The sequence below is a fragment of the Gobius niger genome (assembly GCF_951799975.1).
Source record: "Gobius niger genome assembly, chromosome: 5".
NCBI lineage: Eukaryota > Metazoa > Chordata > Actinopteri > Gobiiformes > Gobiidae > Gobius > Gobius niger.
In genome coordinates, this window is record NC_136856.1 from 27,231,178 (window position 1) to 27,254,202 (window position 23,025).

Genomic DNA, 23,025 nt, shown 5'->3' on the forward strand with positions numbered 1-23,025 from the left:
GAATTACAGCTCAGTGATAGCATGGTCGTCTCAAGTGAAGGAGGTAACTAGTCCAAACACAACCTTGACACTTTAATATTGCCTTCACCTTTTCCATTGCCCGCTGCACACATTGTCACAGCCTAAAACACATGATTGCGGGACGTTTCGTAGAAGTTCACTCAACCTGAGTAGCTTCATTGGTAGAGTGCTGAGCTAGTGTACAGGAGGTTGCTGGATCAAATCCCAACCTAAACTGTTTTTTATTTCCTTTTTCTTTTGGACTCAACACCTTCCGGTAAGAACATGCATCATTGCCTATGGTTCCACACTCATTAAAAACGGGGAAAAAACCTCTCCTCCAGTGTGTTGCTGGTACAAAATTGCAGCCTGGGAATTTAAATAAGCCAAGCTGTCAACAGGCCCATGTTTCAAGTGAAGGAGGTTGCTAGTCCAAACACAGCCTTGACACTTTTCTATTGCTTTCACCTTTTACATGGGTCACTGCACACATTGTCACATGAGTACAGCACGTTTCATAAGATTTGCTGTGCCCGTGTAGCGTTATTGCTTGTGCATTGGGTTTCCAACCATGAGATTGCTGGGTTAATTTTGACTTTTGCTCTTTTTTTTTTTTTTTAACCGCACCTACGGTCCCATTCTCATGAAAAACGCTTTCATATGCGTCACTAAAGAGCTAGAAATGGGGGGATCGTAGGAAAACAATTGAGGCAACACAAGGGAAAATGTCGAAAACAATCGAGGAAATGTATGGGGGGGGCATGACTTGAAGCTACCTCTCTCCTCCAGTGGGATGCTGGAAACTAACTTCTGCTCGATAACTTAGACAAAACTAGCGCACATCACAGTCCAACTACTATGGACCTACAGCTCAGTGATAGTGTGCTTGTCTCTGGTGTAGGAGGTTGCTGGTTCAAATATGGCTGTGACACTTTTCTAATGCTTTCTCTTTTCTTGCCGGCAATTTAATAGGATTATGATACAGTGAAGTCTGCCTGTGATTTTAACAGTTTAAACAGTGTTAAGAGTTTCTGCAATTTCAACAGTTCTTACAGTTTCTGCAACAAAATAGGGATTTTTGCAATTACAACACAATTATGCCACTACATAGGGATTTTCACAATAGCACTATAATGCTACTTAAAGGGACTTTCGCATATAATGCACTGTAATGCAACTTAAAGGGACTTTCGCATATAATACACTGTAATGCAACTTAAAGGGACTTTCGCATATAATAAACTGTAATGCAACTTAAAGGGACTTTCGCACATAATAAACTGTAATGCAACTTCAAGGGACTTTCGCATATAATAAACTGTAATGCAACTTAAAGGAACTTTCGCATATAATAAACTGTAATGCAACTTAAAGGAACTTTCGCATATAATAAACTGTAATGCAACTTAAAGGAACTTTCGCATATAATAAAGTGTAATGCAACTTCAAGGAACTTTCGCATATAATGTTCTGTAATGCAACTTAAAGGGACTTTCGCATATAATGTTCTGTAATGCAACTTCAAGGCACTTTCGCATATAATGTACTGTAATGCAACTTAAAGGGACTTTCGCATAAAATGCACTTTAATGCAACTTAATAGGGATTTTCTTATATAAAGCAGAATAATGCAACTTAATAGGGATTTTCGCGTCAAAATGAGCAAGTTCAATCATGGGGCTCGCAAGGACCTAGTGTGATGAAGAGTGGTCGCAAGGGACGAGAGCGAGCGGGGAGTGCGCCAGGGGCGAGGGCCTTTATCGCCGCGCGCGGCTTTAATTATTATTATTATTATTATTATTATTATTATTATTATTATTAAAAGCCCAAACTAACTTTTCTTTGAAAGTAATATTGAAATTTTACTCTTTTTCACCTTTTTTTAATCTGAGGTAATTCCAAGTTACACTTGCCAAGTGCCCAAGCAACTGCAACCGAGAAACACTGTATAGGGCTAGCACCGACTCTGGGTGCTACTTTAAAGCAATACTAAGTAACTTGTTTACCTTAATAATCCTTTTCGTAGTTCCTAAAGACTTCCCCCCGCCCACTTCCGTCCTTTAGGAGTCACTGCGCGGACGTTGTGCTCCTCGTATCAATACACCTCATAATATAGTACCCCTTTTTATCTGCTTATAAAATCGACATGTTACATTTCTGTGTAAATATACTTCGCATGAACACACTTCACGTAACTTTCTTTAAGTAGGGAACACGTGGAAGAGCTTGGTAGCTTCTATCGTGAGCTTTTTTTGGAGCTATGTGACATGTGGGAGAGGCTGCGTATGTGCTCCGTTTGCGTGACAGAGCGCACGGACAAAGACCAGACGGGGATATATTAACTCGGCTAAGGTTAGGTAAGAACATATCTCAGTATGTAAAAACGGTGGCCTATTCCTTTAAGAGGAGATGTTAGTTTCCCATTTATATTTTGAGATGACCTTTGAAATAGCTTGTGGAGTTGAAAAAACACTAAACACCTTTTTGTGTAGAAAGACAGGTCCTTTGTTTCCAGGTAAGAACATGTGAAGAGAGCAGTGTGCCCAAAAACTTTGAAATTGAAAAAAAAAGAGAAAAAAAAAAGTGTCCCTCCTTAAAAGCACACGCTCTCCTGTCAGACACCGGCAACTCCTCCAAGGCGTCAGGTCTAGACATCAAAGCGGCGCGGCTTCAAAAGAGACATGTAGATGGCGAGATTAAGGATTCCGCGCATGTGTCGAAAGGGTGATTTGAATGCGTTTGCTCCTGTCTCGCAGACTGTCAGCACCGACCCGTATCCTGTCAAGCTGCACTACGACAGGTCACATGACCAGGTGTGGGTGCTGAGCTGGGGCGACATGGAGCGCAACTTCCCCACTCTACAGGTAAGGAGTGCTTCAATTTATTCATTTATCTGATATATATCTGAAATGGTTTCTGTGGAAAATGCTTATAAAGAGAGTTACAGCTGATTGGATGGGATTTAAACCTCCAAGTGGGACTTGTACAAGCACCGCCCATCTTTGTTCTTAAAAACTATATTGACGAGCTCAGGAAGTTTTGGAAACACAAAAGATTACCAAAGCTATGATCATAAGTACAGAACTTGAATACAAAACACTGAAAACACAAACATAAACTGTTGTTATTTGAGACAACATACCGAGGCAGAGGTAGACCTGTTGTATGTGCAACAATACACATACAACAAAAGTGAATATTGAGAAAAAGAGAAGTCATTACTCTGTGAAACCTGCCAATTGTGAAAAAGAAAATTACTGCTCGGTATTTCTTTTAGAGTACACTGTGGTATTTTCACATAATGTAACTTTCAATAGCGTTGTGTAGCTCAACTCTTAGCCCTCAGGGAAATTAGTCTGTTTCACAAAGAAACAGAAGTCAAAACACGGATCAGTCGTTAGTGCCCGTATGTGTGAATGTAATTCCAACCAGTGAAAATAAAACGCAGAGGTACACCATGAGAAGAACGTCGATGACTAAATGTGTGGATTAATTATTGTCATCTTGGAATATGTCCGTGCCATCATCAGAGCAGAAAGATTCAATTAATGGAATAACCAGGTCATTCAGCACATTCACTTAGTTGAGCTTTAAGCCACACAGCATAACATTTCACCCAATGAATAGAATACATACAATACAATAATACAATATTATTTTATTACTGATATTTTCATTATCAAGAATACCTAAAAAATGACCAAACAAACATGTAATTGCTGTGAGCGGTCCACCTCTCCTTAGACCTGACCTGACTGTAACTTTGCTGGGTGTGGAACGTCTCTAGCTCGTCACCATGGAGAAGTTTACTAAAGACAACCAAATAGGAAATTTAAATAGGTTGCGTCCGTTTCCAAATCTGTTCTGAAAAATAGCATTTTCTGTGTCTAGCTGGTCATGAGGAGTATTTCTTGCAACAGCATAATCCAAAGAGTGTCTCTAAGTGTCCAAGAGGAGGCTGGGTAGCTGAATTGTTAATACAAATCCTTCCACTATATTTCCTTTGGCCTCGGAGAAGATTTTGTGAACATTTATTGAACCCCACAGAACCCTGATAACAGACTTAAAATAATAATAACCTTAAAAACAAAGAATGTATTATATTCTGTTTGAATATCTCTTGAGGGCCACCAGACCACTGTCTATCTATATAGTAGATAGACAGAACATTTTGTACCATTTTGCTTGGTACAAAATGCTTTTGTACCAAGTATTGGTTTAGTGAGGGCCACTGTGGGGAGGCTCAGCCCCGCATCTCTGCAAATGACCTTCCTCTGCCCGAGAGTGCCTTTCTGGGTGGAGTTGGCATGTTCTCCTCGTATCTTGCTGGGTTGCTCCAATTTCCCCCATAAATCTTGAACAAATAGAAAACGCTAAGCCTTCAGGCAGTCCTAACCAAGTCCCTGACCAAGGTCTGGTCCTTGCTTGCTGCACTTTCCTCACCCATTGCTCCTGTTCTCAGAAAGAGAATCTGGTTGAAAGATGGGTCAAATGAAGAGAACACATTTCCAGTGTCAACACAGTCTACAAATCAATCCATAAGATTGGAAGACTGTCCATGGTCATTTATTTGGCGAAAATCTGTAAAAACAAATGTCCTATACCTGATGTAAATGCATGTCCCATCACTATATAACCTGCAAACTTGAACTCCATCAGTTTTTCTTTGTTTGTGTTTCGATCAATAGCCCGTATTCTCTCATATTGACAGTGCATCTAACTAATTCAGAGTGAATCTCGTATTCCTCCCTCTTTCCAATACAATGCCCGTGTGTTATGAATGATGACACTCTCCCGGGGACTTTGCTCTTTAATTGCTGATTCATTTGTTTTGTTGGACTCAAAAGACAATTATTAATGGCTTTGTGACACCTATACCGCAGGGGAATAGCTTAAACGATTTTTGCTGGGCCTCGGAAACTCCATGCATCAACTTTGAGGATAAATGGGCCCGGATTCAACGGTGTAAAATATGCATATTAGTATGAGGAGAATTCATAAACAGTAAAGACAAGAAATAGAGCGGAGCTAAGGAAAGGGCTGGATATACTTTGTCCATATAGGCTCCACAGGATTTTCAGGCATCATTAGAACCCTGTTTATTTCAGGCCATTCAACACATAGAGGAGAGTGTATCAGAAGGACAATGTAAAAAGTACACAAAACGCAAACCACTCCCTTATGCTGCCTTCATGTGGTCTCGTAATTATGGTAAATACCACTTGCCGAGTAGAAAATTGCACATGGACGCCACCTCATCTGGTATTTTCCACTGGGAAACTGGGAGATAATTTTGATGCCCGATTATCCGAGTTGAGATAACCTTTGACCTTTCAACACATCAGAGAGCAGCGATAATATGTTTTTATGTCTTTTAGCGGATTGTTATAAAGCCGACACTGTGCATTTAACTATAAGCTTCTCAATTTTAATATAGTCTCTTTTTACACAAAGAGGATTCAATATTACAGCAGTTCAGCAGTTTATAGACGACATGAATGTATTTGTTTATAGTGTAGTATAGTATTGGTGTGTTTGAATACACAGTAGTGTGTTACTACAACACAAAAGCACTTGAACACAATGCGCTCGTACTTTCTACTTCACAACTAGAAAGGAACATCTTTACCAGAGCTCATGAAGGCAGCATTAGACATTGGTCTTCTCATATAGACCAGTGGTTCCCAAAGTCGGGATCATGGGACACTGAAATGGAGGTCGCAAGATGATTTTGAGAGAATATCTTTTTATATTTCTGATATTTTAACCAGATTTTAAAGGTGCACTATGCAACTTTTTATGTGGAAAAAATAAGTTAATATTTGTGTGTATTTGACCTTGTAGTGCCCCAGTGGCTGTATGAGTGGTCAGCATGGCGCCTTTACTTTCGATCATGGTGGTCTCTACAATGCTCCAGGATCAATTGTTTGGAAGATTTACACAGCGGACGGGCCCTCTCGCCAAAAAAACCTACAAAACAATTGATCCTGGAGCGCTGTAGATACCACTGTGATCAAAAGTAAAGGCGTCATGCTGACCACTCACACAGCCAGTGGGTCTACAAGGTCAAATATGCACGAATATCAACTTTTTTTTTCCACATAAAAAGTTGCATAATGCACCTTTAAAATCTGGTTAAAATATCAGAAATATAAAAAAATATTCTCTCAAAATCATCTTGCGACCTCCATTTCAGTGTCCCATGACCCCGACTTTGGGACCCACTGGTCTATATGAGAAGACCAATGTCTAATGCTGCCTTCATGAGCTCTGGTAAAGATGTTCCTTTCCAGTTGTGAAGTAGAAAGTACGAGTGCATTGTGTTCAAGTGCTTTTGTGTTGTAGTAACACACTACTGTGTATTCAAACACACCAATACTATACTACACTATAAACAAATACATTCATGTCGTCTATAAACTGCTGAACTGCTGTAATATTGAATCCTCTTTGTGTAAAAAGAGACTATATTAAAATTGAGAAGCTTATAGTTAAATGCACAGTGTCGGCTTTATAACAATCCGCTAAAAGACATAAAGACATATTATCGCTGCTCTCTGAAGTGTTGAAAGGTCAAAGGTTATCTCAACTCGGAAAATCGGGCATCAAAATTATCTCCCAGTTTCCCAGTGGAAAATACCAGATGAGGTGGCGTCCATGTGCAATTTTCTACTCTGCAAATATTTTGCACCTTAAATTATTATAAACGCTAATGACATTTTACAAAAGGTTGTGCCAAGCTTGTGCCTGAAAAGTTTGGGAACCCCTGATGTAGACCACAGCGGGTCTAACGGGGCCTTGAGACTTATTATTGATCCAACCATAGGTCCGTTTAACGAGCTGAACTAACATAGGGTAAGACCTCTGCATACTTCATAATTTAAATACCAGCTTTTTGCAGTTTGATCAGATTAGCCTGAACAAGGTTAATCAGTGGTTGGTTGTACGCATGGAGTCTTTCGTCCGTCATCTGCGTGAATCTTTCTACCCCATCAGTCGCTAAGTTTATCCAGAGCTTGTGAGGGTCATCAACGGAGCTGCTCATGTGCATTGTTCCAAACGCTTGACTATGTTTCAATAATTACTTTGGCCCCTGCCCTTCCTTTCCCGTTTTGTTCATTTCCCAGACTTCCAACAGTTTGGTAAACTACAATTCGGATCAGTTAAATGGGAGCATACATTAGTGTTTAGAAGAGAGGTGAAACATCATCAGCTCTACCCAGTCAAGGTAAAAACTATAGCTAGATGTGTATATTGTAAAATTGCTTGGATTTTACAACAGCGAGGACAGTTCAGAGCTAGGAACAAACTGCAGACTTTCTTGTTTTAAGATGAGCAACCCAAGCCAGTCACCCAGGAGAGAGTTACGTTCAAAAAGGAATGCACTCTCCTCTACAAATGCACGCTCACCATTGTCCACACTGCATGTCATTATTCATATTCCCTACTTGTGCTCATTTGAATGCTGGCAGCCTATTACACATATTTATCATGCGCTCCATGGACGTAAATATGCCCGTCCTATCTGCAGTGATTTTCCTGGTGCATGTTGGCACAATGGAAGCAGATGCTGCCTACACACAAAAAAACACGCAGGGCCCCATGTATGCAGCTTCATTATTCAGACAACTGTGACAATGGCACACGCCGCCTCCCACTGAGACACAGCGTCACGTTCGGAGCAAAGCTGGGTCCATTATACACAGACATTCGCTTCTGCATACATATGTCTAACAGGGGCAAACAGAAATGTGCTCTCCTGCCACTATTAAATGAATCCCCCTGGAATAATGAGGGCTTCTTCAGGAATTAGCAAGTATAATGTAATGTTCAAGTAATTGCGAACATTTTACCACAAGCTACAAAATTGTGTGTAAACAGCGACTTGCTGGACCATTTTTTCGTCTTTACTTTAAACCTGTGGCTTCTGAAAGTCATAGACAATGTTATGGTGGAGGTTTTGAGAGTCAGTTAAAAGCCACACTGAGTAGCATTCTAGATGTGTCACAAGAACTGCTGGAATTCAAAATGTAAATAAATGGTGGTGTTATTTTTTTTACATTAGTGATGTGCAGTAAATGAATGTATATCTTTCCTCCGCTCTCAGGTGATCACGCAGGCCAGTGGTCGAGTAGCCCACCACACGCTGCACACTCAGCCCGTCGGGAGGCGCTTTGATCGGGTCGACGACTTCTTCATCCCCCCCTCCAGCCTCATCATCAACCACATCAGGTACGGTTGGCATTAACCCGAGCTTTAAATAATGTCACTTGTGAGGTTAATATCCAGTAAAACTTAATGTAATTAAGTCAGTGTGTGTCAAAGATTTATGTTGCAGCAGAGGCGTAAAAAACAGAGACAATTACATTTGAATAAATTGAATACATTTAAGTAAGTAAGTAAGTGTTTTATTGTCATTGTACAAGCGTACAATGAAATAGTGTTCAGGTGACAGTCCTGAGCTGCTGCGGCTGAGCCGCGCTGCCACTGTTCGTCAACCTGACCCGCATGACCTTGGAGGACGGATGTTACGGCCCCAGGCCTCCAGGCTCCCTCCTTTTTGTATATTTTTGTTTGTGGCCTAAACCTGTCTGTTCCCTCCATGAAAACCTGGCTGTGAGAGCTCTGGCCTGCAATTGGAGGACTTGTTTCAGGCTTGGTTCTGGTTGGCTGCTCGTTCTTGGTCCTGATTGGTGCGGTATCGGAACGCCTGGCCCCCAATCAGCCACCTGCTGCAGCCACGCCTATAAAAGGCCACACCCAAGAATAATCCTGGCTGCTGGTCTTTGTGGCCAGTATGCCATTTTGTGTCTGTGTACCATTTGTTGTTTAAACTTTTGTGTGTCCAGGGACACTCGTGTTATGTTGTGTCACTTTTTGGAACGTTCACTTAAATGTGACGTGGGATCAAGTGATACTTCCCTAGCTGAGCTGGGTCGTAACAGAAACTGTAGCTGTCCTCTGTCTCCTCTGATCATCTGAAACGGTGCACCGCCTCCTGGGCTTGTCCCCGTCTCAGAGCGTGGTGTCCTGCACTGGTCAGCTTCACCACCTCCTTCCTCCTCCTCCTGCACAGCTCGATCTGCAGTCTTTCACCATCTCCTCCTTTATCCCTTTTTTGTTTCCTGTAGCTCCTCTTGTGACTACAAGTGTGGGGGCTCTAAGTGCCTCTTCAGTGTCTCAGAAGAAGATATTTGTAGCAGTTTGTTTACCTTCAAAAAGCTGCAACACGATGGTAAAGAGTTGTACAATCATAATACAAATAATTTGTCTTGGTAGATGGGTAATATATCTGTCATTACTGGGTCTATTCACACGAAACAAAACCAGGTATAATGTTCAACGTCTTCTCTGTTCGCAAAAATGAATGCCGTGCTGGGTAATTGGGAAAGTCGGGATGTTTTCTGGTGGGCAGAATAAAAATGTTTTGAATAACAGACCCCCATAGTTGTCCCATTACAGTCCTAAAGGCTTTAAACTGACAAGCAAATCCAGGCCCAGCTCTACAAGGATCTGTTTGCACTCTTTCGAAACTCTAATGCACCCTAAGTCAGTTTGTTCTGGAGCCAGCGCTGCGTAGACCTATCAAATAATGACGGATTGCGCTGTAAAACTGTTATCAGATGAGACCAATCTCTGACTTATTAAACTAACACCCTTCGAGGTGAGCTAAAACTTTGGGGGCAAATGGACCAGTTCAAACTCCCGGGGCAAAATGAGATCCCAGCAGCCAGTGGCATAAGTGGTGACAATATGCTTGATGTTGGACTATAGACACTTTCAGCGAGTATATTAGTTTGACGGGGTCAGGATGTAAAGTTTGTGTAAAATTTAACCTAGCACTGAAGAACAGACAGAGGCTTTCCAAGTTTCAGATTCTGATTTTAGATGCAAAGAACATATTACTAATTGCCCACTTTGTCTGACCTTTGCACCAGTGCGGTCGGTCGGTGTTTTGAGCTGCTCAGTGAGATAATGATGTTTCTAAGTGTTTGTAATGGGTAAGTAAATGTTCAAGGACCTCAATAACCTCTCCTCAGACACGCCGCTTCTCTGACTGCAAATTTGCACATGAACTTTAAATACTAAATTGTCTCTCTAATATGTATAACCGCTGACATTTCCCTTTGACAGCAGCGGAGACAAATCCAATTCCAACGCTCTCACTAAAGGCACCACGGAGAATCAATTGCTATGGAAAGCTTTAGGAGTAAAATTGCATTAACTTTAACCTCCATGTAGAGTTAAGAAGTCTAATGAAAGATAGCACCGTTTGAACTTTTGCCTCTTGTGTGAACATTTCCACGCAAGAATCCTGTGTAGTTCAGTTCCTCACAAAACAATACATTTCTGCTTGTTTTTGGGACTCTTCCCAACTTCGTGCTTTTTTGTTGGAAACAATGCTTTTACCGTGACTTGGACATGTGGAGGAGGATTATGACAAAGATTGGATTTTATGCACATTTGTCTGCATCTTTCTGACCACGCGCTCTGCACCGGATCAAACATTCACTGCTACAGCCCGGTCATGTTCAAGAGAACCAAAAAAAAAACACACACTGCACACTGACTTCATGTGCTTTTTGGAGAATGTAACTTTTTGAGTGCAGCCTGCATCGTCAGTTTTCTACTATGTATATTGTAACATTGCATTGTGGCATTCTGCACTGTAGCCTGGACGGGTATTACTCAGTTACGAGAAGTGAGGTATCACACAGTACTTTTTCTTACAGTACTTACTTCACCTTGTGCAACTTTATTATGTTGTTGCACCAGGCGTAAGATCTGGCCCTTAGTGTTTTATGCACAGTTCCTCAGTACTTAAGTAAAATACTCGTACTTTTACTTGAGTAGCTATTTGGGTCAGTACTTTTTACTATACCTCAAAGAGACTATACGGAGTTTAAAAATGTTAAAATTATGTATTTTTCTCCCCCTACATGTTCCTGCAATGTCCTAATGTGTAGAATGAGCTTAGACCTGTTCACCACAAAGTGCCGTTATGCACGAGCTTAATATAGAAGCTGCAGTAGCGCAGAAGACCTGAGGTGGCAGTAGTGAGCATAAAATGACCAACTTGCATCTAGCCCCTTTAAGTAAAATTAAATAAAACAACTTTACTCTTACTTGAGTCAATATTTTGGTTACGCTACCCTCGTCTGTTAACTGGTTACCCTCAAGATTAAGGCCCTGTCCACTGTCCACAAGCTCAGGACTAAATGCAAAAATAATAGTTATCAATCCAGCGTATCATCCACGTGAACCCGCCGTTTTGAGGGTCTGCACACAAACATTTTCCAAACCCAGGGCAAAGAAAGATCTCAAAACGCCGTTTACCTGGCTCCATCGTTACGGCGTCTCAGCAAGTTTTACGAAAACATATCCATAACAATAATCCAAAACATACTTATCCATAATCTACTGACCTTCCACTCCTCTATGCTCCACCGGTCACTGACAGGTTTTTCTGCTTTAGTCCCGTTACGTCTGAAGAATAAACTCGCCTCTTCGTAAATCCAGTCACTGTTTACATTGCAAAAGGTTTACTGCGCATCTGCATTTTGTTCTATTATGTGTGGTAGCGTCACAGCGCCACACACAGGCCTGGTAGATGAATCGCTGCGGTTTAGCACATATGGGTTTAGCACATCTGAGCGGCTTCATAAGATAAGATAAGATGGTACTTTATTGATCTCACAGATGGAGAAATTGCATTCGATGAGAGAGCATCCGGCAGCAGCACCCATTCAGTGCGCACCACTCTTTTTTTTTTTCTTTGGTGAAAGATCGTTGTGTCGCGGCCGCCATCTTCACTGTTTTGGTCACAGGAGGAGCACTGGTTGATGGGAAATCCGTAGACGATGACCACGGCGGTGGAGCTCATGTGGACACAGACATTTACTGAGCTGGCTCCGTGTTTACAGAGAACGTTTCTGAAATTATACGCGTTTTGTCTTCGTGTGGATATAGTCAAAGGCAACAGCACAACAAATATATCATATTACATATTACAGCGCCCTCATGTTTTCTTTTGTTTGTTTTGGGTGTGTAATTAGGGAACTCGGCACTTAACACGAATGCAACCAAGTGGATCTAATCTTAACCATCTTTATCTTATCGTAATGTCAGAGCGGTCAGTCTAAAGTGATGTATAGCATGTTACACACAAACAACCCCCCTCCGAAGCCGCCGTTGGTTTGGGGGCACGGCTGGCACGCCTGTAATTAGCTCCTCTGAGACTGAGCAGCGGGAGAGATCGCGGCTAAGAATGGACGCCTTTCTGCCATACTGTGATGGGAAATTGCTGTGTTTACCCCGGCAGTTTTGAACAAGTACACTGGATGTGACAGGCGGTTTTCATTACACAAAGTCTGGTTCGCGCCTGATACACCGCATGTCGGAATCAATCGGCGATGAGTGTTCTTTCAACAGTTACAAACGATTGCGTGCTCCTTTCACAGCGGCTGAGGAGCGCTGATAGTTGCACTTTATTCATGCGAGCATTAAATTGTCTTCTTACATTATACTTGAACTGTGGATCCACAATAGGCTGGCACTGACAGATAACAGGTGATCTAAAGTGAGCTGTGACTAAGTAGATAAAAAAAAAAAAAAGGCTGGCTACAGACACAAATTTCCCTATGGGGGACCATGAAGTACATCTTACCTTAAAAGGGCACTAAGCAACTTTGGAAGTGAAAAAAAACCCTTCATATTTGACCTTGTAGTGGTTTTATGGGTGCAGCATGGCACCTTCGCTTTCTCTCACAGTGGAATCCATGATGCTCCTGAATCAATTGTTTTGGGCTTTCTGGACAGTTTCTGGCACGAACCCATAAAAACAACTGATCCTGGAGCGTCATTGTGAATCTATTGTAACACATAAGCCAAAAGGTTGGCGCAAAAGAGGACAACTTCTGCTGACAGATAACAGATCGAACTCCAGAGTATCCAAAATACATGCTTTTACAGTTTTGTTGCAGTTTTTCGGAATTTCAAACTAAGCACTGCCCTGTGGCCGCAACACAACATACTGTATTCGTCAAATTTAGCAACATAAGCTGTGCCTGAACCCCTCTGAGGCACTCCACAACGTGTGTGGCTTGTTTAACGACAGGGGATTCCCTCTGTTGCCAACACAGCGCCATCGGGCACGCTCAGTGGCCTATCATTTATTTAAACCATCGACTAACAGTCTGATAACTCCATGCGTCAGCAAAAAAAGGGCAACGTTTCTTCATTTCTTTCATACTCAACAATGCCCTGCAGTGCTGGCTGTCCTTACCTTTTCTTCACAAATTTCTAATCATCGTGTAAGACTGGCCTTTGGCAAAACAAGTCTAAGAGATGTGAGCTGGAGGAAAAGTGCTGAGTTATCAATATGTTTTAAAGACACTTATTGTTCTGACTGTGTGGGGGTTTTATTGTCAGGTCTTGTAGTGTATGTAATTTAGGAGTTAATGCAAACTATATGGGGTATGGATTTGACTATTTTGTGATGTGATATAAAATGATCATAGTTAATTTCAGTAGGGCAATTAAGTTCCGCCATGTTCTGCTTTTGGGAGAAGCAGTTGATGCAGGAACTCTCAGACTTTCCCCCACCCCAAGCACTTGCTCCAGGGAACCCTAAGGCATTCCTTGTCCAGGCGAGAGACATTGTCCCCCAAGCATGTCCTTGGGCTCTTCCCAGTTGAACCTGCACAAAACACCTCCCCAAAGAAGAATGCAGGAAGTATCTGAATCAGATCTCTTGAAGTACGTAAAAAGGCTAATCATTCATGAATCATGTACAGTATTGTCAGACAAGTCTCTGACTGATCTGACGCCCAAAAGGTCATTTTAGTGGTGCGAGAAATAAAAAAACAAGACAAGACAACAGACAAGCTGTGCGGCTCTTTTTGCCTCTTTTGTCAAAACAATGTAAGCTCATGAACTTGCATTGGACGGTCACTTTTAGTCAATTTAGTACTGGCAGTGTACCGTTTTTTTGCTCACTGCCGGGTTTATTTTGACTTTCTGACCTGGCTACCCTGTTCTCAGATCCATTTGGCACTTGTATTGAGCATCACAAGATGATTTATAAAGCAAATGCCTTTGAGCTGCACGCGCTATTGTTTTGAACCTCTGCCTGTCGTGGCAGATCAATGGCCTCCGCAATTACACTGTGATTTATTGGTAACACTGCTGGAAGCTGATGGTTAAAAGAGCATTTATCCTGCAATGAAATTCATATTTGCACCAACAGCTTTTCATGTCTGATAGATCAATACGCACACATGGCTCTGCCTGTAATGTGAACACAGCTGGCAGAGGCAGTTCACTGAGCCTGTCTGACAGCTACTGTTTGTGGTATAAACTGCAAATTACAGCACTGACACGAAGGGTTAGTTGTGACTACAGGTTAACATAAGGAAGATACGGGGTAGTGCGGTTTTATTTTGAGTTGTAATGTTTTAATTATTCATGTAGCATGCAAACATGTTCTTTTGACTATAACAGCTAGGTCTTGTGGTATTGGAAAGGATGGCAATAGTTCAGTGCGACATCCTTCATCCAATAAACTAAATATTGACAGCTTACTCTGTTGGGTTAAGACACTGCATCTATGCACCTGGCCTATATGAATAAATGAGCAGGGCTATAATAATAGAGGTGTCAAAACCGATTCTCTGAGAGTCCTTGCACATTCCACAGTGATAAACTAATGGGGATTGTAAAATGTAAATGTACACTACAGTGTGTGACCTGGCAATGAACAGAGTTGTTCTGTGGCTCTTCTCTCTACTTAAAAAAAAAGTATTGTTTATTGTTAATGTTAGTCTATGTCTAAGACTATGTGGACAGGATAGTCAGCACCATACTGGTGTTGAACTTACATTTATTTACATTAGAAAAATCATTCAATATGGCAACAAATGGGAGTTTTGTCACGTGACTCGTAGGGTATGTACATGCACATACTGTTGCCATAATGTGACATCACTTGCCACAATGCCATTTCTTCTTGAATGCTTATCAGTATAAAGGGGAAAAAAACAGATGCCTTTTACCATCACTTTTGCAAGAGATGTGTTGTCAACCAATCCATTGCATCTGGTTTTGAATTGGGATCCCTCCATTTCCAAATCAGCTTTTCAACTGTTTCTGGCTCAGAAGGAGAAAGATATCCCCTGTTTTCAGAAGTGGGTCAACACATAATGTCTGGTCCAGACTTGGAGACAGAATAGACAAGTAAATCAATAAGGTGATACTTCTCTGTGTGGCCTTCACTTCCAGCAACACAAGAGCAACGACTGGCCGTTGAGGGCAAAATATATAAAACATGATGAATGGCAGTGAGGCTGAAGTGTCTGTCTGCATTGATCAAAATATTCACATGCAATTGAGCCGTGAATATAACCCGACGCCCGTTCTGCCTCTTAATGCGCCGTTAATGGATACTCTGCTTTGTATAATGACTGGCATTTCCTCTCATCCGCAGCCACATGTGAGCTTGTTATAATTTTATTAAGGCCATTTCGTATAATCTCACACAGTCATAAAATTGATGGGATGTTAACACCAGAGAAGTAAAACAAAAGTGATAATCTCATTTAATTAGCAAAACGATTGTGCAGAAATAATTTGTGCAGTCATTTTCAGATAACAGTTTACAATTAATTTTGAAGTGCGTTGCCATTCTCAATTAACCAGAAATAATCTTAGTAATTTCTAGCTTTGTCTCAATCAGGCACACAATTTGGGCACACGACATTAGCTTGTTGGTAAGGTTTTTCTTTTGCAACTGATGCTCAGTAGTTATGCTCTCGTCCAGGGATCCAAAAGTTGGCAGCTCGAATTGGGGTTCTTCGGAGGAGCCATAAGCGCAGATTGGCAGACGTACCTCAGTCTGTCTCCTCCAGGGCAGCTTAGACACCAGACTACGAGCAAAAAGTAGTCCCTTGTGAAACACTTTGTGGCTCATGTTTTTGAAAAGCATTATATATTTCCTTCCGTTTTCAGTAACCTCACCATAGTTCATTTTAAACTAGAAGCCTATGGTATGTTGCAAATGATTTTAATCAGATCAAGAATATATCAGATTTGGACTGCCACTAAAATTATGATCTTACATGGTCGGCCTTTTTAATTCGGATGACGTAGTAATCCGAGCAACAAGCTTCCGCACAATTTCCCTTGGGATCTATGTAGTCTAGTTTGCTTAGATTCTTATTCTTTTAGTTAATGGGAGTCTTTGTTTTTCTTTGGTCTAGCCATTACTGAACAGGTATTCTGACAGCTGAATGAAGAACAAAAAAAAAAAGCTACGGAAAAGTTGTATATTGGGTCATAACAGCAGCGGTGTCATTGATATACTCTTGTTTTCCTTGCTCCTTTGTTGACAGGTTCGGCCTCATCCTTCATCGGAATGAGCCTGTCCTCCACAAAATCGACCTGGAGACGACATCCTACGTGAAAAACATCAGCCTGCTGGAGTACAACTGCATCCCCAAGTCCATGGCCTACACCCACCTCGGGGGCTATTATTTTGTCAACTGCAAAGCCGACTCGACGGGGGCCACCCAGCCGCAAATCATCCTGGACAGCGTTACCGACAGCGTGATCGGATACAACCGGGACGTGACCGGGGCGCCGTACGTCTCTCCCGACGGACACTACCTGGTCACCGTCGACGACAACGACGGACTCATGAGAATCCAAACCGTTTCGGAGCGCGGAGAAATCAGCGATCCTTTCGACATCCACACCAATCTGCACCTGTCGGACGTAGCCTTCCAGAGATCCTTCACCGAAATCCACCAGTACAATCTCTTCGGCAGTTCCGGGCGCCAGACCGATGCGCTTTTCGTGGAACTCAGCAGCGGCAAAGTGAAGATGATCAAGAGTTTGAAGGAAGCCACCAAGTCCTTCGAATGGCCGTGGAGCGCCAAGAACAGGATTATGGTGAGCGGCGGACTTTTCGGACAGTACCTCATGACGCCGTCCAGGGAATCGCTGTTCATATTGGACGGACGGCTCAACAAGCTCAACTGCGAGATCACGGATGTGCTCAAAGGGAATGCGGTGGTGTGGGTGGGCGAGTCCTAGGTTTCCGCTACGATCGGTTTTTCAGTTCCACAAAAATGTACTCTTGCACTGTTATGTTGTGTCGGAGCAAGATATGTCCAAGAACCAAATTGAAAAAGTCCAACTGAAAGACGAGGCTAAAGTTTATGAACTGAGACGGTTTACAAAGAGCAACATCATGTAACTTATTTTTGATCAGGTCAGAATTACGTGCCGTGCATTACAATACATAAAGGATGGCAAAATTGGCAAACCTGCATTCCCTCTTAATGTAAAGTTAGTGACGATTGGCTTCACAGCAGTAAAAGAATACCGCACTATGCACCTTTAAATTGATTGCTAATTTCAAATGGGCAATAATGAGCCAAGGATAAATCTGACCTTTACTCGGCCTAAAATTGATGCTGATGTAGTTTTTGGAACCTTTTCAACAAGAGACTGCTCAAGCAAACCATTAAAAAAGATATTTTGTCCAACTGACTCCATTGGAAGTTACATGATGTTGCTTGGAGTACATTGCAACACTGAACACCCGCTATTCAAAAGAATACGTGACGCGAGTTTGAAATGTGGCGCTTTGCGTAAATTGGATCGATTGTTTTAGTGTCTGCGAATGCTGTAGATAATCTGGAAACAACCCGGTACATATTTAGCCGATTGGCAACTAGGGCTGCACGATATGAGAAGAGACTGCGATATCTGATAACTGTATGGATTGTTGCATTAGTAATATTACGGTGACATTTTTACCCAACACTTTTGACGAGGAACGTTAGGAATACAAAAAAATGTGCTTGTTGACTTGTCAAAGTAAAAATCAACATAAAAAAGGCCATGCCAGTGATATCTAATTAAAGTTAACTATAATTTTAGGAGGAAAATAAGACAAAAAAACACGTAAATCTCCATTACATATTTTTGGTAAATTGCCAAATGGATATGGTTTACCCACATGCGGCGTTATATTGTGTAGCCCTGTTGGCGACAAAAACGGTCCCTATATATGCTGTACATCCGCGCCATTTTAGTTTTCTACCCATCCCGAGTCTTCTCCCGTGCCTTGAAAGGAAAATTCCGCTCCATCTGAGGAATTAGCGTAATTATTCCCAGCGTGACTGAGACCCCACACTCACCTCTTTCCTTTGACCCGGGCGCAAATCTCCCGCTCGGCTGTATCTGCCCGTCCCGACGCTGCCGACTCCTACCTAATTAAAAAGGGCCCTCGCTGTGATCCCGTCCCGTTTGAAGTAGAGACGGGGAGAGACGAGGGTGCTTCATTATGTCTGCGAGCACCGTAACCTTCCGATCCCGAAATTATAAGCAGCGCCGCCGGTATAGGTCTACCGTGACGTAGAGCGTACGTTTTTTTCTCTCTCCGCGTTCCTTTATAGTCCAATCTGGAAAGTCTGGGTGGGAGTTGGAGTTCAGTATAGACCACAAACCAGCTTTAGACACACCGCACGTAAATGTAAACCTTAGGAAATTCAAACGTAGAGACAATAGAGCACTTGTGTTTGAATCCGAGCCCGATGAAGATGTAATGATAATGTAATGGACCAAAAAAGATTGGTAATAGCGTGTAATGGTGTGAATTGTGAAGTGATAATGCGTTTTCTTCTGGTGCGTTGGGATATTGGGTTATTTGCAAAGAGTGACCATATTTCTATTATAGGGGCATACATTTGTTTATGACAATCCTTTTGCAAATGAAAGATTGCGTTCGTCCTTCGAGAGATGTAGCATATTAGTGGAGTAGCCTGCGTTAACACACTGGGAAAGTCTACACAAATAAAAGAAATAGATATATTTTCTGGCGCCACCAAAGGAAATATGGTCACTCTAACTTGCTAAAGTCGATGTTTGGTGTTTTAGGGCTACACAATATTAGAATGACCTCTTCATACAAGTTTTTTTTGTTGTATATTTTAGGTGACTCGAAGTCAAAGCAAGATTTAAGTCTGATTAATGTAAAACCTCGCTTTTTAGGTACAATTCGCTCCTTCATTTATATGGAATTAACACTTTCATGTTGTCAAAATGTGGTGATTATTTTTGCCTGAGCCTCTACTATTTCTATAAATCAAATTACACACAAAGAGAAAACTATTTACCATCAATTAATCATAAATGCACAAAATGATCAAAGTACGGCTCAATGGTCGATTTTCCGTTTCAACCGAGTATTGTGTAGCCCTAGTGTCGATATAATGTTACGCTACTGGCTAGTTGCAATGTTTTATGTAGAAAGCTTTTGGGGATGATCTTGGGAGAATTGTTTCCTTTTTCCTGAATGTCGCTGCGGTGAAATTGTAGCTAACCTAGCTTGGTTTGATCGGACGTGTTTAGCTGGACACATTTTCTATGCATTCTCACCCTAGCACTCGACGGATCTGTGAATCACGATGGGCAAATGTAACTCCGATTCCAAAACGGACTCCCGATGTACAGACACACACACACACACACACACACACCCCTCACCTTCTTACTGCTAACGTCCGCATCGTAGTGAATGACTGGCCTCGGGGGGGGGGGGGCGGTGTAGGAGTCTAGAGTGGTCAGAGCAACTGCTGCCACGTTGGCGAGCGCGACCGCAAAACGTGGATGGAACGTTGACGTACATTAACTGTTCTCACTCCAAGACAAAGTAAAGTAATACCGTGCATTCTCCAAACCTTTTTACTTTGAACACCGAAGCGTTTGTATTTTGCGTAAAAGCTATTCAGCACTAATTCCTATGCACACAAAACGCCTGGACTCATGGTCTCCTGTAAACAGAAGACAGCAACGCCATTTTGATACCGAAAAATGAACATCTTTCAGCAATTTCAACCCTGAAATGATCAGGATGAGTCCGGCAAAAACATCTGTATTTATTTCTTTCACAAACACTGGGCAGGAAAGCTCATTTAGTTACTTAGATTGTGCTGAAATGCCCACTCTAGACTCCTCCCCGACCTCCCCGACTGGACTCCTTTCTCCCTCGTCCACTGTTGTTTTCTAAACCGGCTGTTAACGCTACCCCACCCCCCGCCCCACCCTCCTTTTTTTCTCTCTGTTATTGTACATAGCGACTGACTGTGAATCCCATACGGCATTTTCTGTTGACTTTCCAAAGACACTCCTTTTTAAACAATTCCACCATTTGTACACTCGAGCACATTGTGATCACGGCATCCTGTAAGTTCCTCCATGTGATTGTACTTTCTAGATTACACCTTTGTCATTTTAACCCTCAATAAAAGCTGTAACATAAAAATAAATGCAGCTGTCCATGTATTTTTTTTTTTCTCATTAAAACTTGCTGTAAACATTGTTGGTACGTGTCGCTCGAGGAGCCGGAGGCGCGGAGATGCCAATTACCATGCTACAGAATCAGTTACGGGAACAAGGTCAGGACTCTGTATTCCCCCGGGTGTATTTATCTCGCAGAAAGCCTGGCAATTTAACGCCGCGTTTAATAAGCAGATAAATAAATATGGTATTTTTAGATGTTTGGATTCGGCCTGGAAATGTGTGGAGAGTAAATATCATATGTAATGTGGAATGCTTGTGGAATGATTCCTCTCGATATTCCTGCCATAATGGATTATGGGCAGGTAAATATACAGAATTACTTAATACTGTATTAAGAATTGCTATGGCGCTGAATAGTCCCACCCACCTTAAAACCTGCTTTAGTTCTGGAACTGAATTTCCAATTCAGAAGAGATTAAAAGGCACGACACGACGGAGGCTAATCAGATGCATGATTATTGTGCTAATTGTAGTTTTTCCCATAGAATTCTGAGAGACTGCGGCGGAATGCTGTTATCTACGTGTAATAGGCTATTTGTGACTAATCTCTTGATAAAAATCTGAATTTTGAGTGACAAAATCTCCAATCAAAGGCTTTCAGAGCAGCTTTTCTGTGAGAAAGGAAGAAAGGTGTGCTCCCACATCTTCGGAGGAGCACATGAGCTCCGTAAACACGGAAAAAACATTGACGATTCCAGATGTGCCATTTATGCACAGGTTTATCTTTGGGCAGGTTTGGCTGCTGAGACGTGGCAGCCCTGGCACTACCGGGTCAGCACGAAGGGTGCATCGTTCAGCAGTGGTTAAAGTGGATTTTGGGAGGTGGTGGAACTCTAGTCTAGAAGACTCAGAACGCTACATTAGGTCAATACAGTGGGTTGCATAAGTATGGCCCCCTTTAACTTTTGGACATTTTGCCATGCTATGGACCATAAACATAAATATATTTTTATAGCGTGTGAAGTTCTGGCCTGGCTCCCCATCGCCTTGGTGACAAGGGGAGATAAAGGAAACTCCCACACCGTCTGTGAGTGATTGATCGGTCAGAACTAACACACAGTTGAGGACAATGAAGACTGTGATAGACCTATATTGTAGCTCACCACCAGAGGTGAAGACTCTTTATTGACCTTCGAACTGGACTAAAAACTGAATTTCAAACATTCGGTTTGAGGAATAAGCCAGTTCCTTTATTCACAGACATTGAGAATGAACTCAACAAATGATTAATTCTAATTCTAATGATTCTAATGATTAATTCTTTCCCAAGGTCAACAAAGATGCAATGTACGTGTCGAAATGCCGATTCTGCATTTGTAAAGTTTGTGAAGTTTGTTAATGTGTTTATTTCAATAGAAATGTATTAAAATCACATTACTGTGGGACTTCCTGCCACCCCCACTGTGACTTGTGACTGTGTCCTGTTACAGACTGAATCGATTGGTCAATGAGACTCACATAACTTCTACGCAAACCACCTTAACTTCACCTTTCCAGATGCAATTTCTTTTTTTATTCCCACTGCCCAAGGTGGCGGAACTAAGCAGGCCCTCTTTAACCCCTGATGTCTCTTTCTAGAGCAGGTAAGTAGCAGCTCCAGCGTCTGAGTACTGAACAGTCACAGCGTGTTGGTCCCGTGATGCTCTACAAGTAAGTCAAGTACTGATAGCATGTCAACAGCTCACACCTATCACTGCCTGGGCCCAAAGTCACAGGTCACCGCAGAGGGAGGTAGTACAATAGGTCCATCGCCTATTCTTTGAGCGTCTCCCATCTGCCATTTATTGGGAAAACCTGATGCTTAGATAGATATTCTACATTAAAACAAAATCGAAGCAGAAAATGAATGCCAATGCGTTTCAGAAAACAGCAGCTTTTAAGGTGGGCAGGCACCGTTTAAAAGTGAGAAAGCAAATACATAATAGTTCAGATAAACACTTTTTGCCACTGACCTTGGAGATCAGTCACATAGAACAGAGTCTTTTGTTTACCCTCACGAAGCATTTTCAGAATCTGCTCAGTTTGTCAAATGAGTAGTTTGAACCAACAAGCTAACGAATGAAATTGTGAGTGCAAAGAATGCGCTGTATCCAAGCATTTGCCGTCCATGGATCATGTGGGACCATTTCTCATCCGTCACAGCCCCTCACTCACTTTCTCCCGCACAGAAGCCGTGTTCGATCAAGTGAAATAAACACAATTGTGCTTTCACTCATACTTCAGATTCACTACAAAGGAATTCCCCCCAAATCCACGGATTGCTTAAAAAAAAAACGTCCCCTTTCTACGGTAAATCTGCCTGCTTGCGTCGTATAAACTATGCTCACCTTGTTGGTTTTACAAGAAAATCGTTGCGGCGGCTGATTTATTTATCCCCTGAAAAGCACAGCTGCAGCTTGTATGGGCTTTGGAGTAGAAGGGTGCTCAATGTGACATAAGGCCCTCGCACTTATCTGTGGCATCCATGTGGAGAAGCAATTCTACCTGAACAACGCTACATGAAATAACTACAGCCCCATGAAAACATGCGGTCTTTCAGGTGCAGTATACACTATATGACTTGGGCTGCAAACACCAGGCTATTCAGCGCAGACAGGCAGTAGATTGTTGTTAATATTTCAAACGACGAAGCCTATTAAGGGTGCGGCAGCAAAGCAA

At 42.0% G+C, this 23,025-nt stretch overlaps 1 protein-coding gene across 1 annotated transcript in view; it reads left to right on the forward strand.

Annotated features, from left to right (window-relative positions):
- Window positions 1-17,258, forward strand: part of fstl5 (follistatin-like 5) — a 345,847-nt gene extending 328,589 nt beyond the window's left edge. Inside the window, exons 14-16 of the mRNA XM_079557268.1 lie at window positions 2,757-2,864; window positions 8,108-8,232; window positions 16,389-17,258. Coding sequence (XP_079413394.1) covers window positions 2,757-2,864; window positions 8,108-8,232; window positions 16,389-17,091 — 936 coding nt within the window. The 3' untranslated portion in view covers window positions 17,092-17,258. The remainder of the gene's footprint in view (window positions 1-2,756; window positions 2,865-8,107; window positions 8,233-16,388) is intronic.
- Window positions 17,259-23,025: the final 5,767 nt, after the last annotated feature.